General features: G+C 36.3%; 1 protein-coding gene across 1 annotated transcript in view; it reads left to right on the top strand.

Moving 5' to 3' along the window:
* The window catches only part of Efhc2 (EF-hand domain containing 2), a 206,743-nt gene that overhangs the window by 146,593 nt on the left and 34,580 nt on the right, over positions 1-25,570 (top strand). The window contains exons 11-12 of the mRNA XM_048796279.1: positions 23,314-23,511; positions 25,251-25,343. Coding sequence (XP_048652236.1) covers positions 23,314-23,511; positions 25,251-25,343 — 291 coding nt within the window. The remainder of the gene's footprint in view (positions 1-23,313; positions 23,512-25,250; positions 25,344-25,570) is intronic.

The raw sequence follows: 25,570 nt of genomic DNA, 5'->3' as shown, positions 1-25,570 counted from the left end.
TAAAAAAAAAAAAAAAAAGAATGGGACAGGTAATGCTGTGTGACTTCTGAGGCCAGGTCAGAAAAGATGTAGATAATTATGTGTTGTGTGCTGTGACACTTGCTTTTGGAACCCTGAACTACCATATAGAAAGTCCTACCACTTTGAGGCTATCATGCTATGAAAAAGTTCAGTCTATATTAAAAAATAAAACATATATATGTGGTAATTTAATTGGTAGGCTCAGCTGAGATCTGTTGATGGCCCTTGCCATGAATGATTCAAGTCCCCAGTTACAGAATTTTCCAAGTTAAAGCCTCAGACATTCTTCTGTGCTCTGTCTGAATTCCTGACCTACAGAATCCATGAACAGAACAAGATGATTGTTTTTAGCCTTTTATTTTTAGGGTAATTTGTTTAACAGCAATATTAACTGGAGCAGTTCATCAATGCATTCCAAGGAATTAAAATAAACTAAGTATTTAATCTTTGATTTTTAGGGGACAATTTGATATCATTTAATACCTCAAAGTCATGGCTTCCTAGTTCTTGGATTATAGATATGGGGAAATCCTGTGCCACACCTTGGAAGTTGCTGTTGTGAAAAGATCTGTTGTCATACATCTAATTATAATGCAGAACATGCAAAAATATTCTTTGTATTTAGACCTTTCATCTGGAAGTATAGTAGGAAACTTTCCTTCTTTCACCTGAATTGAGCCAAATAGAGGCAGAAGGTTTTATGAGTTTAGATGACTTTTCCATCACAATTATAGAACTGTACACCAAGGAGTGAAACTTACTGCATGTACACTTAAAAATAAATTAAAATAAAAAAAATCAACTATGTTCTTGGGAAAGAAGGCCATATCTTGTTGTTAATTTTGTCTGTTTTCTATTGGGCCTGTGCTACCTCTTTTGATTTGTTACTATAACATCATGATTAGTTCGTGATCATAGATAGCAGGGTGAATTCTAATTTTTCTTCTCCAAATCTTCCCTGACTTTCCAGACTTTTAATCATCCATATCAATTTTATTACTACTTTTTCTAGCTCTATAAAAAGTTGAATTATGACTAAAATAATGTTGAATTTATAGGTTAATTTTGGGGCAGAATTTCTGTCACTCTGACATAGAGACTTCTCATCTATGAATATAGTATATCTTGTTTTATAATACTTTGTTGTTTTGTTGCTATTGTAAATAATGTTTTTTTTTTACCTAAAAATTACATTTTTAGTTGATTGTTGATGGTGTGTCTGAATACTATTGATTTTTTTAGTGTTTCTTTTATGTTGATCTCATTTTCTCTTTGAGTTCTTAGAGCCCATAAATTCTCTTAGATTTTATTTTGGTCCATATTATAAAAACTATAAAAATAACAGATTTGTATCCTCTTTTCTGATTCTTATGACATTTTCCCCCTGTTATTATATTGGCTAGCACTTGCAATGCAACATATAAGATAAATAACATTTGGAGGTATTCTTATCTTTTTTCTGACTTTCAAAGGAATGTTTATAATATTTCACTATTAAGTACTTCACTTGTCATAGATTTTTGGTAGATGCATATATTCTTTAGGATTTTCACATCTTTGTTCATAAAGGAGATGGGCCTATACTTTTTCTTTCTCCTACCATGTTCATCTACTTTAAATAGGAGTGTTTTATAATAGCTCTTTAAACAATTTTCACAACATTCATTCTGTGTTTCTTATGGCAGTTTGTAATAGGTGGGTATTGTCGATACTTTGAAGGTTTGCATAAATTGCCTGTCAAACCATATGATCCTTCCTGTCTTTAGTGGGTAGATTAATGACTCACTTTATGTAAGGGTATTACATTTTATTCCAACTCCCTATTTATTTTCAAGTTGCTGTTAAAAATTATATAGTTTTTAGAATTTCCATTTAATCTGATTTAAAATTTACTACAGTTTGTGTGTTTTTTAAAAATCAATTTTACTACAGTTGTTTATTCTGCTAATTTTTTAGAGCAACGGATTTCAACATGTTAACCCTTTTTTAAAACTTTGTTTTCTATTTTATTAATTCCTACTCTTGTTTTTACTACCTCCTTCTTCATACTTTATTTGTGTTTATTTTATTTTCTAACTTCTTAAATTGGACATTTGTTTCACTGATTTCAGTCTTTCTTTTCTAAGAAATGCACGTTAAGGCTTGAAGGTGCCTTCCAAGTACTATTTTTACCTTTAGTGTGTTTGTTATCCTCCATATAAAATATTTTCCAGTATTATTATAATTTCTTTTGGGATAAATAATTATATAAAAGTTTGTTTTGAAATTTCTAAATGTGTACAGGTTGGCTTTCTTTTAGTTCATCACTTTTCATTACATTTAGGTATAAAACATGGTTTGCATGATATTGATTCTTTGATATTTATTGAGACTTGCTTTATAATTCTGGGAATAAAGTTATTTTTTGAAATGAATTTATTTTTCTCTTTTGAAGTTTAAATGGGTAAACAATTCTAGAATTATACTTATTTTCCTTTGAGCTTTTGAAGACATTATTCTCTTTTACCCTCCATTATGGATATCATAAGTCTCTTATTAATATAATTATTCCTTTGTAATCTTATGCCATTTTCCCTCTTGGTTGCATTTTCCTGTGTTTGGCTTTCTGCAGTTGTATTATAATATATCTTGGGACTATTTGTAATTCTTGAGTTTGAGAATTATTCTGAGTCATATATCTCTTCAAATAGCTTCTCTCATCCATTTTCTGTTTTCCTTCTTAAACTCTCACTTTTTCTCATTGTCTCTCTCATCTCTCATTTGTTCTTATTTATTTTCCATTATTTGCTGTGTTCTTGACATTTTCCGTAAGTCTTTCATCTAGTTAATTGATTCAATAACTTTACTGTTATATTTACTGGTATGTTTCTGTGCTTTTCCATGGCATCACATACTCTTCTAATGGCTTCTCTGTTTTATCTCTTTAATAATTTTAAACACAATAATGTCATGGTTTATTACTGATTTTTGTTCTGTTGTCTCAAATTCAAGGGGTACCACTAACCCTCTATTACATCTGCTGATTCTCATTCATGGAGGATTATTTCCTTTTATGTTTTATGAGCTCATCTTAAATTGTACTTTCTTTTTTCATTGCAGTGTTCCTTTGTTGCTTGGCTTGGCCCTTTAGAGTAGTTATTTTTATAAACTTTTTTTTACAATTTTGAACTAATTGTAAACTTATAGCAGAGTTTTCAAAGTAGTACATAGAGTTCCATATACCCCTCCCCCAGCATATCCTCATATTAATATCTTACCATAGCATAATTATCAAAAGAAGAAAATTAACTTTGGACAATATTGTAGCGTAAAAACCTTTTTTGAAGTTTTCTGATTTTTTTTAAATTTAAATTTTATTTTTTATTTTAGTACATTATAGTTATACATAATAGTGGGGTTTTTTGGTTTCTTTTGACATATTCATAAAAGCATATACAAGGCTGGGGTTGTGGCTCGGTGGCAGAGCACTTGCCTAGCATGTGTGAGGCAGTGGGTTTGATTATCAGCACTGCATGTAAATAAATAAAATAAAGGTCCATCAACAACTAAAAAATAAGCATATACAGTAGTTTTCTCCATTTCAATCTCTGGTACTATCCCCTTACCTCCCCTCTTCCCTCTCCCCAAGCCCCTTCCTTACTCTATTGGTTGTCTTTCTATTTATTTTTTTAATTGATGCATTATAGTTACATAAAAAATTGGAATGCATTGTGATATATTTGTATATGCACATAGCATAATGTGGCCAACTTTATTCCCCAATTCTTCCCCTTTGCCTCCCCTCTTCCTTTACCCTTGGTCCTCTGCTTCTACTCTACTGCTCTCTCTTCTGTTTTCACAAGACCCCATCCCCTTTTGTTCTCTAGCTTCCACATAGAGAGAAAACATTCAACCCTTGACTTTCTGAGTCTGGCTTATTTCACTTAGCATGATGTTCTCCAGTTCTATCCATTTACCAGAAAATGCCATAATTTCATTATTTTTTATGGCTGGGTAGAACTCCATTGTGGACTATACTTTCTTTGTCCACTCATCTGTGGCTAGACATTATAACTCGAATATTGTGGATTGTGCTGTTGTAAATATTGATATGCATGTATCACTATAGTATACTGATTTTGGTTCTTTTGGATAAATACCAAAGAATGGGATAGCTGGGTCATATGGTGTTTCCATTCCTAAGTCTTTCGAGGAATCTCTATACTGCTTTCCAGAGTAGTTGTACTAATGTACTAATCTATCAGCAATGTACATGTGTACCTTTTCCCCTACATCCTTGCCAGCAGTTACCATTATACACTAAGGTTCTTTTTCTGTTCCAGAATCCTACCCAGGATCACATAGTGCATTAGTCATTGTTTCTTCTTAGTCTTCTGTAATCTATAACAGTTCCTCAGCCTTTCCTTGTTTTTATAACCTTGATACTTTAAAAAGAGTAGTGATCATTTATTTTGTAGAATGTCCTTCAATTTGGAGTTTTCTGATATTTTCTCATGGTTAGCCTGAGATAATGCGTTTTTGGAAGGAATACCACAGAAATGATGTTTTGTTCTTCTTTGTGGGTCACACTAAAGGGTTCTTAATGTCAGTGTTTTACTGCTGGTGATGTTGACCTTGATCCCTTGATTAATGTGGTAACTATCAGGTTTCTCAATTGTAAAGTCCTTTTGTAATTAATAAATAACTTGAGAGAGGTATTTTGAGACTATGCACATCCTAATTTTCCTCAAACTTTCACCCACTAATTTTAGCATCCAGAAGTAGAACTTTCAGAGTAGTTTTGTTTTTGCCTCTCTAGCCTTGTTTATAAACTGGCCAAATTTCATTTAATTTTGATGTTAATTTGTTGCCTTGGAGCTTTATATAGTGCGTGGGTAAAATAAATTTGTACTTCAAATTCATATTATGTAAAATGTTGGCTTAGAGTTCTCTCAGATAATATTTTTCATACCTAGAGACAAAGCTCTAAAAAGCCTCATTGTCATTTATCTTGGCCAGTGGGTAGAGCTTACTAATCCTTCTTTCACATCAGTTGCAGCCTTTTACAGTTCTAGCTTCTGGCACAGATTTCACATATAGGAGTTCCAAATTGCTCCTGTCGGTGGCCATAGCCTTGTGCCTGAGAGAGCATTAAAGTTTAAGTTCTTACCTGTTAAAGGGCTGATCCCCATGTCCCCACAGCTGCTCCCTATTAGCTTGCACACCTTCCTGTCTGGCTGTCAGCTCCTCCTTTGCCTGAAAACCTAGGGAAATTTCTCTCCTTTTTTGCAAGCTCAGCCAGGAGTTTGAGTTTTAATTGCCACCTCATCTGCCATTTTGCCACACACAATCTCTCTACCATGCCATAAGACTCTCAAAAATTACATTGGGGAAAGTATTGACTAGACACATTATTATTAGGGAATGTCACATTATTATTAACACTTATGCTGAAGTGGATTTGGCTGTGATCATGTAGGCCTAGTTAAAATCGGCTCCACTATTTAAAAATCTTAATCACTCTCAGGCTTTTCTCTTTCTATTTTTGAAGCATATCCATTCTTATAACCTTGAGTTTTATGGGATGCTAGAAAAAATTCTTGGCATTTAAGAATAAATAAACCATATAATATTATGCCAAAACAGATAGAGTATTTCTTATGTTTCTAAAGAGTGGAAAAAGGACCAAGTCTTTTTGGAGGTTTTATATATACATATATATTTATATTGTGTTTATTTTATTTCTTTTTCCATGATTATATTCTTGTGGGAGTGGGTAATCATTAACAGTGAAACTACTATTTCATCCAGAATACAATGTGCTAATGGTCTGTTTTCTAAATGAAGTTTCTATGAATAAAATCAGGCAGCTATGTGGCTACATAGATGCTAACAAATGACCCCATTAGTGCCACCCGTGCCTTCTTCTTTAATTAAATCTGAAAGTTTGTTTAATAAATAGGGAACAGTAAGTAAATGCTAATTTGTAGTTCCTCCAAGGGAGAATTATGATGTATAAAGTAGGATATAAAATAAGAGGACACTTTGGGGCAGGAGGGTAATGACATTTAGGCTCCCATAGGCAGACCTTGCCTTACTGATTTTCATTCAAGTAAATTTTGCAACCCAAGGTTCTATGTGTAGAAGGTGTGCCTCATTATGGTGTTGAACCATGTAAGTTCACTATTCATTCATTCAGTCAACATATATTCAATACCTATTCTGTGACAGGTAGGCAAGAGGTTCAGAGATGAGTCACTTGCTTCCTACACCATTTTGGAGATGGTCTCCTTTGCTATCCAGTTTTCTCCTGCTACTTCTGCAGATATGGTCCAGATTACATTTCTTCTCTTAAGATGTTCTGACCACCCCAGCTCACAGAACTCGTTGACTCTTTGAACTCATTGCATTTTACTTGGTACCACTCAGCATATCTTTTTATTTCCACATGCATATTAATTAAAGAATAAATGAATGATCAAAGGCAGTGCCCTTTGTTCGGATTCAATTTTCACTCAATAGTTAGGATCCAATTAATAGGGCATTCCTAGACTGACTTTGGCCTTTCTCAAAGGGCAATTCATTCTACCATTTACTAATAATTATAATAATAACTAACTATGTGGCAAATGCTGCAGAAAATGCCACTGCATGTTAACTTATTTATTCCACATAGCAGTCTTAAAAAGTGAATACTATCATAATTCGTTTTGCAGGTGAGGAAACTGAAGAATAGAGAGGTCAAGGAAACTACCCAGGACCAGGAATTAAGTTGCAGACCTGGGATTTACACTAGGCACTCTAACAATTTCATTATATAAATTCAAGATTTAGATTCTATTCTAGCTTGAACTTGCTTTGTAATTCTCAGGTTCTTCAACTGCAAAATGAGAATAACTGAGGATGTTACTGGGGACATTAAATAAATTAACATATGTGAAACACCAAGCCAAAACATACCAGGTACACTTGTTTTATTCACTTTCCCTTTCCACTGGCCACAGGAAAGTTACACTCTGGGTCTAGAAAGCATGTGTATTCCTTGGATGGCCTAGCAGTTGCCTCCACCAATTGTGATACCTTTTTTCTTCTCAAAATTGTCTTCCTTTAGTCTACCTTTCTGGAAAGATGTCTTCTGGGATGGGGACAGTTGGGGTAGGTTTGAAAAAAAAAACTTCCTGGGGTATATACTCCTTCAATTATTTTTTTATTTATTGCTATTTTGCCTTATTTCAGAAATGAATTTGAGATGTGTTACAAAGACATGGACAATTCTATAACATAAAACAGATAAATAACAAAAGTAAAAGAAAACAAAAGTAGAAAAGAATGGTGGGCCTAAAAGTGGGGCTGACAGTGTATTTACAGGCTCTAAAGTCATGGGTATTTACTAGCAGTGAGCCACAGGCCTGTCTCTGAGCTTCCAAGGATTCAGCACAAAATAGGAAACCATGGGCTGGGGTTGTAGCTCAGTGGCAGAATGCTTGCCTAGCATGTGTGAGGCACTGGGTTTGATTCTCAGCACCACATATAAATAAATAAATATTTTTAAAAAGTAAATACTATTTTAAAAAATAGGAAACCAGGATCACTTACAGGATTCATGGTGTTTCAACTGCAACACTAATCCTTTTGCCAAGAAGGAATCCTAATGCAGAGCCCAAGAAAGACATTCTTCTCTGGCTGCTCACAAAGATGACCCTATGGTAGGTGGTCTCAGCAGCTTGGGCCCCTGATACCTAGGGATGAGCCTCAGATGGCTATTTCTGATAGTATTACTTAGAAGAAAAATGTTAACTTCCCACCAGAATACTGTTCAGTCAAAACAATTGTGCTAGGAACATGAAGCTGGCCCAGGTGCCCAGCTTCCTGAAGTTCAGCTTCATCTGGGGCGTGAATATGCTTCTTGCTGACTTCTGAATGAAGAAGAATGCAAGGGTGGGATTTGGGAGAGTGGATTAATCATTGGTTGGCATAGTTTCAATGTTTAATAAATGGTCTCAGAATCCTAGTATTGTACAAAAGAAGCATTTACTTAGCTCACAGGTCCAGAAGTTGGCTAGGGGTCATTTGATCTGGTCTGGGCCTAGATGGGGCTGTTCTGTTCTACATGTCTATCTATTCCAGAACAACCTGGTTCCAGTGTTGGTGGAACCAGTTGTTGGGTACCATGAGACCAAAGAGGCAGAGAGACTCAGGGTTGCACTGAGTGCAGTTTATTGGAGAGTTACATATAGTCTTGGGTGGCAGCAAAATAGGTGGATCCCTGCAATGTGGATCAGGAGGAGGGAAGTTTATATAATGGTCACAACAAAAGTGACTTCATCCAAGTTGGAATGTACCTGGTTTATCTCAAGCTAATATCAAGGATGTCAGGCATATTCAGCACCACCATCCCATGGTAAAGCTCCCACATAGCACTCTAATGATTTTGTCTATTTATAGTATGCTGGGAAACTATGTACAGAAAACAGACTAAGATTACTCAGGATGATCATGGTGGTTATACCTCAAAATGGCTACAGTCAGGTCAAGCTGAATCCTTGTACTGTCTTTCTCCTCCAAAGAGCAGCAGGCTAAAACCCAGAAATGTTATTCTTACAGTATGGCAAAAGTACAGACAGGGAATGAAAAACATGGAAGACCTTGAAATCTGCATGCTTGGAGTTCTGCATCCTTCTATTGGCCAAAATAAGTCTTGTGGCTGACCCCATTGTCAAGGAACAGGAAAGAAAATGTACCTCTTTAGAGTTTGGAACAACAGAGTCACCTGGGAAAAGGTCCAGATATGGGAAGAGTATGGAAAGGAGTGATGCAGTATTCCACAGAGGGGGTAGAATTCACTATGGACAAAGCTCACTGTGTCCTGAGGTTCCCTGCTGCTGCCAGGCAGTTTTAATTTGCTCCTGTAGCAGGCTTAGACATGACATAGCCATGGCTGTGGCTAGTTACTGTTGCAGCAAATCAGTGTGGTGCAAATTGAACCCTGTGAGTGACAATTCTGTGACCTGGAAGGGACTGTGCACCAGCACCTGCCAGAGCTGCTCACTCCCTCCCTGAGCAGGGAATATGGCTGGGACCTGAAGTGGCAGGGAAGTTAGGGTTGTGACTCACAAGCAGCTTCCTCATTTTGTTTTATCTTAATTGACTCATGCTCATTTTTGTCTTTAATTTTTATAAGTAGAAATGTAAAACACTTAATAGATGGGCATATTTACTTTATTTTTTGATTTAGAGCCATATATGCTTTACAGAGGAAGCTATCGGCATATGGATTTCTTCTATTACTTTTAAAACTGCTATATTTAGGGCTGACGCTCTGTGGTTACACGCTAGGATTCATTACATAGATTTCAGGCACACAGTGTTTAAAACAAGGAGCCAGGAACAAGTTCCCATTATATTATCTGGACTGAAAGTGATTTCTTACTGACGTTGCAAAGTTTAAAAAGTTCCAGCCACTGTCAAAATTTGGTCAGTTGGGTGGTTTGCCTAGGTTGTGTCTGTGACTTCTAATTCAGATAAGTGATTTAATCCTCAGCCCAGAGCTGCCTTCCCCCAAGCTCAGAATTCTTCATAGAAGACCCAGAACAAATCCAAAAATAAACCATGATGAAAATGTCAGAAAATTTTCTACTTCATATTCTGGTATGGAAGTAAATCATTTTACTCATTGATGGACTTATACTTTTTCCTTTTTTGAATTGTATCTTCATGTAGAAGACACAGTTGCCTTAATGACAAGTTGTTATTAAGTATAAGCCCAAGAGTCTACTAAGTGGTCTCAGGAAAGGGCCACTGCTTAGGTCGTGCTTATTATGAACTATACAACTCTGGGGACACTGTGCATTAAGAGTCTTTTTTTTTTAATTTGCCTATCACTGGTTAGTGAATTGTGACAAAAATCTCACTTTCACTCTGCCACCTATCCTCTTCTTTCCTTACCAAACTTCCAACCCAAATGTGACTTCTTACTCTTCAAATTAAGTCAGTCTCTCTCTCTCTCTCTCTCTCTCTCTCTCTCTCTCTCTCTCTCTCTCTCTCTCTCTCTCCTTCCCAAATAAATGTGCCATCTTTTCATATGGGCACATTTATTTAAGATAGATGTGTTAAATCCTCCCTTTCCTTAACTTTTCTCTGCATATACACAGGCACATGTGTTTTTGTCCCCCATCTGTGACAGAGACTGTGGGATTTGTGATCCACAGCCACACACCAAGCCAGACTGCTCTAGGGACCTCTTTGTAAAGTTGAATGAACAGTGAAAAACTAAACGTGGATTCTCATGCAGATTCCAAGAGTGATTTGTTGGATGAAAATTGGTTTTTGTTTGTTTATTCTTAGAAACTAGTTATGTTATGATTCCAGCAAAATGTATCATAGTTTCAGCCAAGAGCAGGCCATTTTGAGAAACAAACAGACCAAAACAGGGAAAATGTGTATTAAAACCTATAAAACACATATTTTCTGAATCAAAACTTGAAAGCAGAAGGCACTAATAGGAGACTGGACACCAGAGAAGACTCAATAGTAAACCAGAGAACTATCTTTAGAAACACTCCCAAATAGAACAAAATAAGAAAGGGATTGCAACAATGAGCTAGAAGAGAACAGAAATGCAGCTAGAGAGGAAACTGAACAAATGAAGCTAAAGTGATATTCAAAGGTCATTTTCTAAATAATTCTTTTTTTCCTTTTCTCTTTTGGGGAGGTGCTAGAACCCAGGGTCTTGTCTGTGCTTGGCATGCCCTCTACTACTGAACTGTGCCCATGGCCAACTAAAAAATTATTTTCTAAATGTGAAAGAAAAGTGTCTGTAAATTGAGAGAGTTCACTATTCAAAGCAAAATATATGAAAAGAGATCACAAAATAGAGCTTGGTAAAATTGTAGAGGAACATAGAAGAGACTCTTACAAAACAAAGCTTAAAAACACCAGCAGCAGCAGAAGAACCAGTGACCTAAAAACCAAAAAGCTATGACCGCAGGTAATGCAAGGAGGCACTGGATTAAATTTTCAGTGCTTTGAGGGTAAACAAACTGGGGACAAGATGTTTTTTTGTACATGGGTCAATAGAAATGTTTTAAAATCTTCAGAAAAACTGAAAATAGTTTCTTTCGTAAATTGCCCAAAGTAATGCATTACTTTAGAACATCAAGAAAAAAAATCAAAACGAAGAACTCAAGGGGGGCAACTAATCTTAAAAAGTTAGAACAACATTGAACATTTAAGCAGATTTGATACACATATACACACACATGTAAATTCCAAGGTAAAACATTTCAAAGTGGTGAATGATATTGTTAAAATTGGAGGGGGAAGCTGTACTAGGGATTGAACTCAGGAGCACTTGACTGCTGAGCCACATCCCCAGCCCTATTTTGTATTTTATTTAGAGACATGTTCTCACTGAGTTGCTTAGTGCTTCACTTTTGCTGAGGCTGGCTTTGAACTCGTGATCCTTCTGTCTCAGCCTCCTGAGCCACTGGAATTATAAGCATGTGCCATCACACCTGGCTTGTTAAAAAAATTTTTAAAGACAAATGACATGGTTTATACCACAGATAAGTAACCAAGACTTAGGAAGAGACAGTAGGGGAATAAAGAGCTGAATTCCTCATATTTCATCTGAGAGTAAAAATCATATTTCATTCTTATCTTTGATAATTAGGTATATAAAGGTTTATAATATTTTAAGACATTTTCAAGTTAATCTTCCTAGAATTCCAGATGGAATTGCAGAATCTAAGGAGCAAACCAAGTATATAGTCTTAATTGCAAAAGAAAAGTAGAATAGAAAATAACAACATCAATACGTAAAAAATTGAAACATAAAACAAGATGGCCTGGCTGGGGAGAGGCCTAGGAGAAGTTTTGACCATAAATGTAATTTCCCTGATTGCCCCTGGAACTATTATGACGGAATCTATCTGCTCCATGTTGACATGTGATCCCCTGTTTTGCTTTTTCATTTAATTCCTTGAGTCTCAATTGCCATCTTACAGGTGAAACATACTTTACCCAAAATGCTTTAGACTAGAAGTGTTTCAGATTTCAGAGTTTTTGGGATTTTTGAATATTTGTATAGACTTTACCAGTTGAGAATCCCTAATTAAAAAAAAAAAAAAAAACAAATGTGAAATGGATTTCAGAGCATTTTGGATTTGGGGTTTTCCAATTAGGGATGCTCAGCCTGGATCAGGAATTATTCTTGTATAGTTTCTGTTAAATTTTTCTTGAGACCTCTTATCTTCCCCTTCTTCCTTACTTGCTCAGGAACCCTAGGGATTTTACTTTGCCAAGAGAGGGTTAGACAACTGCCAAATACCACCATTTTGACTCTTAATGTCATAAAGCTTTGATGTCATAAAGCTTCTGTGAAAGACAGGGTCTGCCAGGCTAATGGATCACCACTGGGATGACTTTGCAGGTCAGAAGGTGAAAGATTAGGATTTGATGCCCCTTTAAGTTGGGTGACATGAACTTGTCTATATGCTGAAAGGAAAGGATCACCAGGGAACAAGAAATCAAGGACACAGATGGCAGTAAAATGTGGTTTGCTCCTAGGTTCTATAATTCCATTTGGAATTTTATGTGGATTAACTTGAAATTGCCTTAAAATATTATAAACCTCTATTTACCTAATTATCAAAGATAAAGATGAAATATGATTTTACTCTCAGATGAACAATTGATGAATTAGCATGTAGTTAAGAATGATGAAATAGGGGCTGGGGATGTGGCTCAAGCGGTAGCGCACTCGCCTGGCATGTGGGGGCCCTGGATTCGATCCTCAGAACCACATAAAAAATAAAATAAAAATGTTGTGTCCACCGAAAACTAAAAAAAAAAAAAAACTAAAAAAAATTCTATCTATCTCTTTAAAAAAAAGAATGAAGAAATAGTTACGGATGGAGTCAAGACTCAGCAAGGCCTTTCCCATCCCGCACATGGATGTCTCAAACTTTTCTCACTCTTAAGCTCTGAACCTCATCATTTCCCTCCCATTCATAATAGAAAATCTCATCTCCAGATAAGCAGAGAATAGAGAGATCCTGAGGTATAAACTTCCCACCTGCCCCTACACCTATAACATTACACTCTTCCTTTTTCATCTCAGTAGAAGGGTGTTTCTTCCACTGTCCAAAGCTAGCTTCCATGATGGCTTTGTCTCCTAGAAACTCAACAAGAGACCTAGTTGATAACTCTCAGCTCTTAGTTCTTGTCCTGTTCTCTCCATTGTCCCAGTAAGCCCTCAATGGCAGACCCACCTTCCCATTTCTTCCTTAGGGCTCTGTCTGATGTCAAACTCTGTCCTATTCTCTTTTGTTCAACACCCTTCAAGATATTCCCTTCATCAGTAAAAGAAAACTAGGGGGGGCCATGGCCCACATGTGTGCCTGTCATGATTGGGCCCCACCTGCCAGCTCCCTGTTTATCTCTTGCTTTGTTCTAGTCATCCTAAGAATCCGAGAGATCTCAGTTCAAATCTTGGCTTCATCTTCTCACTATTGATGTGCCCTTGAGCACACAGATAAAAATAATGATATAAAATAATAATATAAATATAATCATGAAAGAATTATCATAAGGATTAAATAAGTTCATACATGTGACACAGTTCAATGTCTGGCATACACTGAGCACTTAATAACAATAGCTTCTGTTATTAATGCTCTGTGCAGCCCCCACTCCCTAAAGTGTACCATCTTCTTGCCTTCTTTAGTATTCAAGGATATGGTTCTTTCTCCTATTCCTCCCATCTTCCTCCTTCCCATCTTGTTTTCCACTTCTCTGATTAACAGATTATCATTCATCTTCAAGGTCTGCTCCACTACCATCTCTGCAGTGAATCCTACATGGCATAGACATGTGCTTGACTGGATGACAGGTCCTCTCTCTGAACTTATAGCCAGATCTTTATTGTAGCTCCTTTTTCTGTTCTGTTGAGTTTGCCTTCCTTCTTGTCTGTCATTAACTCTAGGATACAGGGATTGAGGGCTGAAGGTCAAATCTATTCCATTGCTGTCTTATACTCCATCAACTGACCTGGAGTTTAATATTCAGTGTTTGTTGGATGGATGAATAGATACATGGGCAAGGGACCCATGTAGACAGAACACACTAGAAGAAATATAATGTCTTAACAAATAAGGTGAAGAGATGTTTATTAGTTATCAAATCATTAGTGATTAAAACAAACCATCACTTTTGCCTGTCAAATTGGGAAACACTTTGAATATGGGTGATATCCATTGCATATGGGAGGGTAAAGGCAATTAGCACCATGAGAACTGAAGCCAGCATACTACAATAATATATGCATAGTCATATATATAGCAGTGGAATACATGACAACCAAACTATGGAACCGGCCTAGGTGTCCATCAATGGATGAATGGATTTTAAAAAATGTAGTATATATGCACACTTGAGTTTTACTCAGCCATAATGTTGAATGAAATCATGTTATTTGTAGGAAAATGAATGAAACTTGAGAGTGTTATATTAAGGGAAATAAGCCAAACTCAGAAATTCAAAGGTCATATGTTTTCTTTCATATGTAGAAGCTAGAGGGAGAAAAGGGGAAAATAAGGTGGGGAGATTTCACAAAAATGGAAGGGAGACCTATAGAATAGAGCAAGGGGACCAGAGGGAATAAGGAGGGCAGGGAAAGAGAAACTGGGGAATGATACTGACCAAATTATATTGCTATATTATGTGTGTGTGTGTGTATACTTACTATACATTAATTAAAAATTTAAAAATTAATAAATAATTACTGGCCCAAAAAAAGAATTTTTCTTTTGCTCTACTAATTGTACATCTGAAACATGGTCTAAAGGGAATAATTGTAAATACAGACAAATGTTTATGTAAATGGATGCTCATTATGACATTATTTATATAAAAATTTGAAATAAAACCTTGAAATATCCAATAACAGAAGTACGGTTTGGTATTTTGGTTTCAGAAGAATATGTGCAACATGGAAATGTTGTATTAAGTGAAAAAAGTCAATTATAAAATAAGTTCACAACTATTAAAAAAAAGAATGGCTAAAACCCCTGTATAGAAAATAGACCTCAAAGAAAGGTATCAGGGTATTTATTTAGTTATACTTGGAGTGTCAGAAGTGTGTATGGTTTTTCTTTTCATTTTCTTTCCTTCTTTCTTTCTTTCTTTTTTTATGTGTGGTGCTGATATGGAATTAGAACCTCTGATATGCAAAGCAGGAGCTCAACCACAGAGCAACATCCCCAGCTCCTCTTTCCCTTTTTATCTCACTTTTATGAATTATCCAAATTTTCCATAATTGGAAATGTATTACTTTTATAATACAGTAAAGCCAATAAATTTGATATTTTAAAATGTGTTTCAAAAGTATGAAGAATCTGATTATATTATTCATAATTGTTTGAAATGAGTTAAGTCTTGAATTACTAAGTTGATTATAAGCTCCCAGAGGGCACAGGGCCCATCTGGTATTTAGCCCATTTGTGATCAGTAAGTACTGGTGGGTTTGTATGGAGTCACCCTGCACATAAGGACCCTTTATCGTTGCAGTGCTCCACTTGGTCTTGTCGGCCTCTAAAACATCTGGTAACCAAGCAAGAAACAGTTAAACACAAAAAGCCAAACAAGTGTAATTTGCTTGGAGACAAATGATCCCTGAACACAGCGTAGGTGTTAATGAAAAGGAAGGTGATAGAAAATGAGAAACTTTGCTTGAAAACAAAATGAATATTTACTCTTTCCTGCCCACATTGCAAGTTAGTCGCCATTATCCAGACTTGCATTTGCTTTACCAAGAAGTGTTGACACAATTTAAAATTAAAAAACAATTCATTATTGCTTTAGTTCATTTAAATGCATACTATACCGAATTGCAGAATAATTATAGATGCATGTTTTGAAGGATGTCTAAAATTTTGCCTCAATGAAGAAAAGACTGTTAATGTTTTATAGCAATCACTCTTAATGGCATGAGAATATCTTTTTGTTTGGCTACCTTTAAACAGCCCTGAAGTTGAGTGTACCAAGACATACTGAATTTCAAACTAAATAAATTAAAATTACCATGGACATTCCACTACATGTCAAAACAGGAAAAGTTGTAGTATTTGATGTGAAATGAGGATGAGAGTAGTAATACAGAAAACAAGAACTGTGTACATTTATTTGGAATAAGAGAACTGGGTCAGTGATTTTCAATGTGACTGTACTTCTGTTTTAGAAAATTTATCAAAAAGTCATTTTTCAAAATAGATGAATTTGGCAGTAATTACTTATACTATCATAAGCTTCTTTCATTTCAAAAGGATTTATTTCAAGTTTCTTTGTGTTTGTCATTAAGAACTTGATAAAAATTAGAGGAATTTGCTGCTAAGATGTTGGGCTCCTTTGCCAATTAAATATGACCCAAATGAAGACAGCATCTCTTTATATGTAACAGAGAGTGAAAGAGGGCATTACATTTGATTTCTAAAAATTGAGTATTTTTGGAGCTTTTGAGACTGATCCAGTGTATAAAGTAATGCCCACCTGGAGCTTGATACTTTATTACTTCAGACTTACTCCTGAATATGACTATTTAAAACAAGTGGACCATTTTCCCTTTATATGTTGAAGATAAATTCAAATATTTCAGAGTCATCAAAAACATTTCACATTCCTCTAAGATAAACTTAATTAAGAGAAGCTACGCTTTAAGTAGCTTCAGTTGAAATTAACTTCATTGTGAGATGATGAGAATTATAGAGAAATGCTTGCATTTATTGAGCATTTGTAGTTCCAGGCACTATGCTAAATGCTTTTCATATCTTGATAACTTCATCCTCAATTTTGATCTGTTTATAAAACTATTTATTATACAAGCCTTACTGTGTGCCAGGAGCCATTTAAGGTATTATGGATTCAGCAGTGAACAAAATAAATCAATAGCCCTGCCCTCTGTGGAATTTACATTCTAGTTGTGGAGAAATGATGAAGATGATATGTAAAATAAGGACATTCTAGACCAGGTTAAAGTATAATGAATGGCATTGAGGAGAAGAAAGCAGGGAAGGGGCTAAAGTTGTAGAGGAAGGAGTTGAACAAAAGGCTTTATGGAGAAACTGATATCCAAGCAGGTGAGAAGACACCCTATAAGAGGTAAAAGACCGGACTGTAACTTTCTGGGGGAAGAATGTTTCATCCAGCTAGAAGGAATGGCAAGTGCAGAGACTCTGAGGTTGGAACATGCCTGGCTTGTTTGAGGAAAAGCAAGGAGAGCAGTGAGGTGCATTCAGAGGGGAAAGATGGGAGGGTCAGAGTGGATGAGTTTGGAGAGACAGAAGAGGAGGGGTCATCATGAGGCTTTTGGGTTTTGCTTTGAGAGAGTTGGCAAGCCCTCAGGGGGTTTGGAACAGGATAATGACATGATGTTTAGTAGGATCATCCTGGCTCCAATGGCAAAAGAAAATTCTGTGACACATATGATGATTACCAATTTTACCGATAAGGAACTAAGGCACAGAGAAGTTAAGTAATTTACCATAGTTTCCATTTACTAGTGAAATAATGGGACTGGACTTTTAATCCAGGACTGTGTAATTTGAAAGTTCACACTTTCCTCACTAGACCACATCACCTCCCAATTGAAAACAGGTTTTCAGTCTTGGCTGGAATGGATGATTTTCTTATGGTCTGCAGTGACCCCCTTTGCCTCGTTTCCTCTGGAGTTCCTTGGACTCTCTGGCAAGGCCACTATGTTACACAACTCCAGAGAAAACCACTTATACAATAAGTCTATAAATGCACTTTCTAAAGATGGACATTGCACAGTCCAAATGGCTATATGTAATGGCACTGTTTTCTGATGAAGCTGAAGAATTTGTAAATGGCTTTGAACTCCAGTTGGAGTCCAGTTTTGAACCCTTAACAAAGTCTGTTTGGTTAGACATTTGTATTGGCCCCACTTGGATGTATCTTTCCATCTCTCCTTCCTCCAACACAGCTCTCTGGCAGTGCACAAATCAAATAGTATGCCATACTAGGATGTAGTGACAGTAAGGCAGCAGTTTCAGATTAGGCCACAGGTGTAAGAGAAAGCCTGAGGGAGTGTAGGATGTGAGCAGGTGTGTGTGGCTTCTGATTAGAGGAAGGAAAACACATTTTATTCAATGAATATCAAATGGAAAGGAATGAGAAAGAGTGCTACCTAGTTGTGATCAAAACTGCTGCTTGGTTTAATTTAGGCTCAACCAGATTTTCTTGTAAGCCTTTGGGCCTAGGTTTAGGCTCTTGAGGTCTTGTTTGTGCCAAAACTAATTTTTAAAGTTTATTTGAAAGACATTGCTTAGACTTTGAATGATTCAATATGTAAGAAAATACCGTGAGATTCAGAGCTTTAAAAGGAAGTTTTGATTCACTATTACTTGACTGGATGACTTTAATGGAATTATGTCTTGTAAAACTGTTTAACATTTCATGTTTCAAAATTCTGCATAGTTACCTCAATAACCTAGAGCAGTTTGGCATGTTTTCCAGTTTTATGACTTTAATTACAAAAACAGAGAAAATCATGGCAGTATCCCTTATGAAAGTAACTAAATAATAGTGTTATAATACAGTATTATACTGTATAAAATATGTTGGGTAAAGACAAAGGTAAGTTGACCTTTGAATCCTTAATATTAGCTAATATCAACCAGCAAGCACATGATCAATACAATTCATAACCACTTTTTAAATGCATTTTTATTCCCCTTAAATGAGTGAGAAAGAAGTACTGAGATCAGATGATGGCATCAGATCTTATTTCAGTTCACTCTGAAGTTATAAGTGAGGAATGTCTATGCTTGATGGAATTTGGACCTTTGTTTTTGCAATTGCTACAAGGCAAAAGTGAAGTGTGCAGAAAAATGTTTGGTATTTTCCCAACGGGTTAAATGTAGAGTTACTGTATGACCCAGCAATCCTACTCCGGAGTACATATACCCAAAAGAACTGAAGACAGATGTTCAAACAAAATCTTTTACACACGTTCATAGCAGTACTATTGACAATAGGTAGAAATGCTGGGTGCAGTGGTGCACGCCTATAATCCCAGTGGCTTGGGAGGCTGAGGCAGGAGGATCACGAGTTCAAAGCCAGCTTCAGCAAAAGTGAGGTGCTAAGCAACTCAGTGAGACCCTGTCTCTAAATAAAATACGAAATAGGGCTGGGGATGTGGCTCAGTGGTCGAGTGCCCCTGAGTTCAATCCCTAGTACCATCCCCCAAAAAAAGGGTAGAAACAACCCAAATATCCATCAGAGCAAATGGATAAGCCAAATGTAGTACATTCATATAATGGTATATTTTTCAGTCATAAAAAAGTGTGAAATACCTAAGCATGTTACAGCATGAATGAACCCTGAAAACATGTATTAAGGAAGAAAAACAAGTCACTAAAGACCACATATGATTCCATTTATATGAAATATCCAGAATTGTCAAGTCCGGAGGTAGAAAGCAAATTGGTGGTTGCTGGGTAGGAGAGAGGACTGTGGGGAGGAAGGAAAGGAGAGTAACTGCTTAATGGGCATGGGGTTTCTTTGAGATGCTGAAAATGTTTTGGAACTAGATAAAAGTGGTGGTTGCACAACATTGCCAATGTCATAAATGTCACAAATGGTGAATTTCATGCCATGTGTACTTTGTCACAATAAAAATGGAGTGTACTACTTTTAAAAAGATCCTAATTCTTTGAGGCCTATTAAAAGTTTTTGTTTGTTTGTTTGTTTTGTTTTGTTTTTTGGGTACCAGGGATTGAACTCAGGGGTGCTTAACTGCTGAGCCACATCCCCAGCCCTTTTAAATATTTTGTCTAGAGATAGGGTCTCCCTTAGGGCCTTGCTAAGTTGCTGAGGCTGGCTTTGAACTCATGATCCTCCTGCCTCAGGATCCCAAGTGGCTGGGATTACAGGTGTGCGCCACCATGCCCAACTAGATAAAATGGAGCAAGTCCTAAAAAAAGGCACACATGGCAAATGCAGGGCAAAGTAGTGGCAGCCTGTTGAGATCTGCAAAGCGAGACTGAGATGCCATGGTTGAGATCCCTGGTTCAGCAATCTGCCTCCTGTGGGTATTGCAGCCACAGGGGTAGCTGCTGCAAGTCCTCTGATGCCCTGCAGGACTGATGACAGTTTTAAGTATGGCATAGCTTGTTAGAAGCTCTCACATAATGCCATGTAATGCTGTGGAATACTGAGCTGTTTAAAATCCAAGCATACAAAATCCCAGCAGATATAAATTTTAACTGCAGTGAAGCCAGGATAATTTCAGTTTATCCAATGAAAAGGAAAATAAACTTTTATGATCTGGTGGTACTATAATAAGTTTAGTTAAAGGTGCGTGGAAAGTTTCTAGTTATTGCTGCACATGTTTTTTTTTTTTTTCCTTGTCCTTGGGTGTGTGCCGCTTGCTCCTCTTCACACACTAGTCTACTTGCAAAAGGAAAAAGCTGTTTGAAAGGTTTTATTTCTGATAATGAAAGTAATATTTGATTGTTACAAAAGCTGAGAAAAATGAAAATGCCTTTTAAAAAAAGAAATCTTGGCAATGAAGGATACTGCTATTGATGTTTTGGTCCATCTCTTCCCTGTGTTTTCTTTCTCCTTATGACTCTATATGCACCTATATATTGAGTTTCACTGGGATCGTGTTACATCAACATAGCCCAAACATCTCTTTTTTTTCCAGTTGTAGATGGACACAATACCTTTATTTTATTTATTTATTTTTATGTGGTGCTGAGGATTGAACCCAGGGCCTCACATACTAGGCAAGTGCTCTAACACTGAGCCATAACCCCAGTCCCTCTCTAGACATCTTTTATACAAACAAATACCAATCAACATAGCATTAATAGTTGTATATTGTTTCATTTTATGTATGATCATGACTGATTATTCCGTGACCAATGCTGCAAATGAGCCAGGGCTTTCCTTGTAGCATCTCTTCTATGATCAGTTACCCACCCTGTCAGAGATGGCTGGTGACTCAATGTTTCTGAAATTATTTTCTCTTACCTTTTTGTGCTGGCTAAGGATAGTCCTCAAAGGAGAGGTAATGAATTGTCTTATTCCATTTTCTGTTGCTATTACAAGATACCTGAGACACAGTAATTTACAATAAATAGACACATGTTGGGCTCATGATTCTGGAGTGTGTGAAGTCCAAGAGCATGATGTGGGCATCTGCTTGGCATTTGGTGAGGGCCTTGCTGCCTCATGACATGGTGGGAGGTATCACATGGCACAACAGCAAGCTTACTAGCTCAGGTCTCTCTTCCTCTTCTTATAAAGCTGCTAATGCCATCATAGGGGCCCTACCTTACCTTCATGACCTCATCTAATCCTGATTACCTCCTGAAGGTCTATATTCTAACCATTAACACATGAATTGGAAGATTAGATTTCCAACCCATGAACTTTGGGGACACACATTCAAACCATAGCATGGATAGTAAAAGTAAGAGAGGGACATTAAAAAAATCAGCTCAAAATTCACTGCCTTTAGGAAGTTTCACCTGAGCTCCACACCACTTCTATTCTATCTTCTTTCCCAACGGAGGACGGGGGATAGAGGAATATACAGAAGCATGGGCTTTGAAGCCAGACAGCGTTTTCATTCTGGATTTTGTGATATGGGGTGGATAACTTAACATTTCAGTGTCTCAATGTTCTCATCTGTAAAATGAGGATGATAATAGTACCTTACCTCTTAGGTCAGATGAGACAATCCATGCTAAAAGTACCTGGCAGCAGATGACCAGGCATATAGCAAGACCACAGTAAATGGTAGAGGTTGTTATTGCTATTACTCATTTCATTCAATTGGCTCTACAATCTTGCAGCTTTGAGATCTCATCTGAATGCTTGGAGTATGGACTGAAAAGTTCAGATGCCAGAGTATCTTTTATAGTGTTTTCCATAGAGTGATCCCCTTGTCATATTTCCTGATTGATTATCTGACCTGACTCTCTGAAATTGTGGGCTCCCCTTGATTGCATTTGGCCCTCATTTCCCATTAAAAATATAAAACCAAACCAAAAAACTCAAAACCTTGAGAAGTAGATGTAGGTAAAATGCATTTCCTTTGGAAAGAACATTATGGGCTTTCTTAGACTCGATCTAAAGAAATTCTAGGGGAACCTAGAATTTTTTTTTTTTTTTTTGTACTGGAGATTGAACCCAGGGGTGCTTAACCACTGACCCACAGCCATTGTTACCTTTTTTTGGTATTTAATTTAGAGACAGGGTCTCACTAAGTTGTTTAGGGCCTCACTAAGTTGCTGAGGCTGGATTGAATTTGTAACCAATCCTCTTGCCTCAGCCTCCTGAGCCACTGGGATTACAGGTATGTGCCATTGTACCCAGCTAGAATTCTTAAATGATAGTGATAATGGCCAGAATTATCTAAAAGAACTAAAAGCCATTCTTCTGAAAAACCAATCTATAATAAAATTTTATTTTCTTCCTTTATTTGGGATTTTGGGGAGTTGAATTATTTGGGAGTTTTGAGAGTTGAATTATTTCAAGTAAGAAAGTTTTTCTTATGGAAGCTAATTCATGTAACCACCATAATATTTTTGCATTTTAATCACTTATATAATTCTTCCTAATGTATGCTACATAGTCTATAGCTTCACACAGGACACGCTGAAAATAAAATAGTCTTGTTATGCTTTGGGCCTCCATTGTTAATATGTTGTTGTTATTTATTTTTTATCTCTGCCGAATAATCTTAATGCCATTTGCCTTCTAAAAAGTCAGACAACTGTATCCTTACATAACTCTTTTAACTTTCTTCTTATTTTTAAGTTTTTACTTTTTATTACAGAAATGTGCATAATTGCTTTCCCCATTTCCAAAACACAGTTCTGATTTATTGATTTATAAATTTTGTGTCCTGGGAAACCAGAAACCTAAGTCAGTTACTATTTTGTGTAAGGAAGTTTAATAGACATTTTTAAAGTCATGAACTTAGTGACAGGTATTTTGACCATTCAAGGACTTCAACAATTTACTTCTTGGTTGTAGGCTGTTACCTGATAGAAATTTGACTCTGGAAAAATGCCATTTTGCTTATAAACCATAGTACTGATGATTTCTCATTCTAGCATTTGTACCTTCCTGCTGCTCCTAAAGTATAAGAATTAAGTTAAAAGACGTTAATTTTCTGACCTCTACGCTGTTGGTAAAAGTTTCATGAAATGAAATTTGGATCCTTTTAATAGAAGGAGAGGTAAAATATTCTTAGATATCATTTTCCTATTTCCTTTACAGAGATTTATTGATGAATGTAACATCTGGGAGGCTTATAGACCAGGAGGTTATCACCATTGCACGCTACTACCGTGTGCCTGAGGACATGAGTACAGATGTGAATATCTTAATTGCACAGGCCCATGAAAAGCTCAAGAAAAATATATATGAGAATTTTGACAGACTCATTTTTAACTGTGTGTATGAAGATCGAGAAAAGTAAGCTTCATTTTATTGATTCTAATAAATCATTTAAGTTTATGTGAACCTGAGTAATGAAGGAATTTATATTCATCCAGAAGGGCCAAAAGAAAATTGATATGTCTCATCATACTCTACCTTTTAGCAAAGCCACCTTAAATACTTAGGGGACAGGGGAGGCCCTATGTCTTTAAAAGAATAGGCTCTCCCCTTTTATTTTCATTTGCTTCTAGAAGCTTTCAACTGAAGCATAGTAAATCAAGACATTAGCATGTTTAATTCTAAGATATCTTCTTACATTGTTTTAGTACTAATTGGGATTTATAAATGTGACTTTTATAATACACAGGGCAGAGAATTTATAATTAAACTTTCTACAGAATTTCTTTGAAATTATTCTTCTTGGGGCTGAGGTTGTAGCTCAGTGGTAGAGTGCTTGCCTCGAATGTGTGAGGCACTGGGTTCGATTCTCAGCACCACATGTAAATAAAAAATAAAAGTCCATCAACAACTAAAATGAATAAATAAATAAAGTTTAAAATAAATTATTTCTTCTTAAAAGTAATGATGCTTAGTGCAATCTATTTCTAGTACACTGAACATGTGTGTGTACAGTTTTATTAAACCATTGTTATGTACAAATGGATCCAAACATCTCACTATGTTTTGGATTTCATCTTATCCATAGATCTGATATAGTGGGGAGACGTAAAAATTATTGATTTTATCTAGAGTTAGAAAAATCTTAGTTCTCACTCTAGCTTCTAGCCCTTTTACTACATACCACTGCCATTTCTCTTCCCTCTGACCCCCTTGTTCATCCCCAGACTTGAAGTCTACACCCAAATGGCCAGCTATATGCCCTAAGTATCTTTGAAGGTACCATAGTTTCTCTAATCTATAATGCATCCTTATTGAAATATTATTTTTCATTAAAGCTTTAAGCTTCTTTGAACCTCCCAGAGGATCTTTGGACTGGTCTTTGCATAATTCTGGCTCTACCTTGAACCATGGTGGTGCCCCTTCCCCAGGGTGAGGAACCTGACCCTCCTTTGCTAAATGAAAACTTCTTGGGAGTATTGGGGTTGCTTAATCAGACAGCATGGGGTTCTTATAGATCCAACAACCTTTGATTGGAGATATCAACATTCTCATTGCAAAGAAAAGAGCCCACTTTCTTTCTTGTTGTTTCTCATTTTGCGTGGTGCCTGGGAAAACATCGGCCAAGTGAGACTACTGAAATGACCATTGGGCCTCCTCTAGAGTCGTTTTGACTTGCATTGGACAAAATCAAAGTGAATGTTAAGGCCCCAGCTGGGTTTGGATCCAAAAAAAAGACCAGAAAAATGCCCTCAAGTCATATCATACTTGTGTTGGAGGCTCTAGATGCCTGTCAAATTAGGAGATGTTTTCAGATATCAAAACTGTTTTTGACTAGTGGTCAAGAATGCAGATCGATTACTAAGAGCAACACTCGTGGTTACAGCCTTAATAGGCAGTACTATCACCAACCAAGAATCTGAATCTTGAAGGAGAGGCCTTCATAAGGACAGAATTTGGTGACCTCTAAAATGGAAAAAGTGGGTGAAATGCAATATGATTGTTTTTCCTTACTATGAACTCCAATACAAGTTCTCATACTTACTTTCATGTGCATATTTTTAGGACATATCACATTTGTATTTTTTTTCTTATAACATGCAATTTTACCAGAGAGACACAAAGTATATAAAAGTCAATACATTTTTTTAATGCAGAAAACATGTATTACCCACCAAAGACATCCAAAGGCTGTGCAAGTCCTCCAGGTTACCTTTGAGTGATGATTTTCTAGGAAACTTACTATCCAGGTAAGTAAGATATCCCCATGATGGGATTCTTCTGCATATTTTTGTTTTAGAGACAATTTCTGCTTTTACATCTCCCTTTAATTACCCTTAAATTGACCATAACTATTTTGATTATATCATTGAAGAGCCACTTCCATTTAAATACTATAAAAGGAGAAGTTAGTCATGATTTTAAATGTTAGAGAGCCTATTATGAATTATTATCATTTTGACATTATCATATATAT

The sequence above is a fragment of the Marmota marmota genome, unplaced genomic scaffold (assembly GCF_001458135.2).
Source record: "Marmota marmota marmota unplaced genomic scaffold, marMar, whole genome shotgun sequence".
Classification (NCBI taxonomy): Eukaryota; Metazoa; Chordata; class Mammalia; order Rodentia; family Sciuridae; genus Marmota; species Marmota marmota.
The sequence above is the reverse complement of the archived record's forward strand: the minus strand, read 5'-3'. Positions and strand labels throughout refer to the sequence as shown.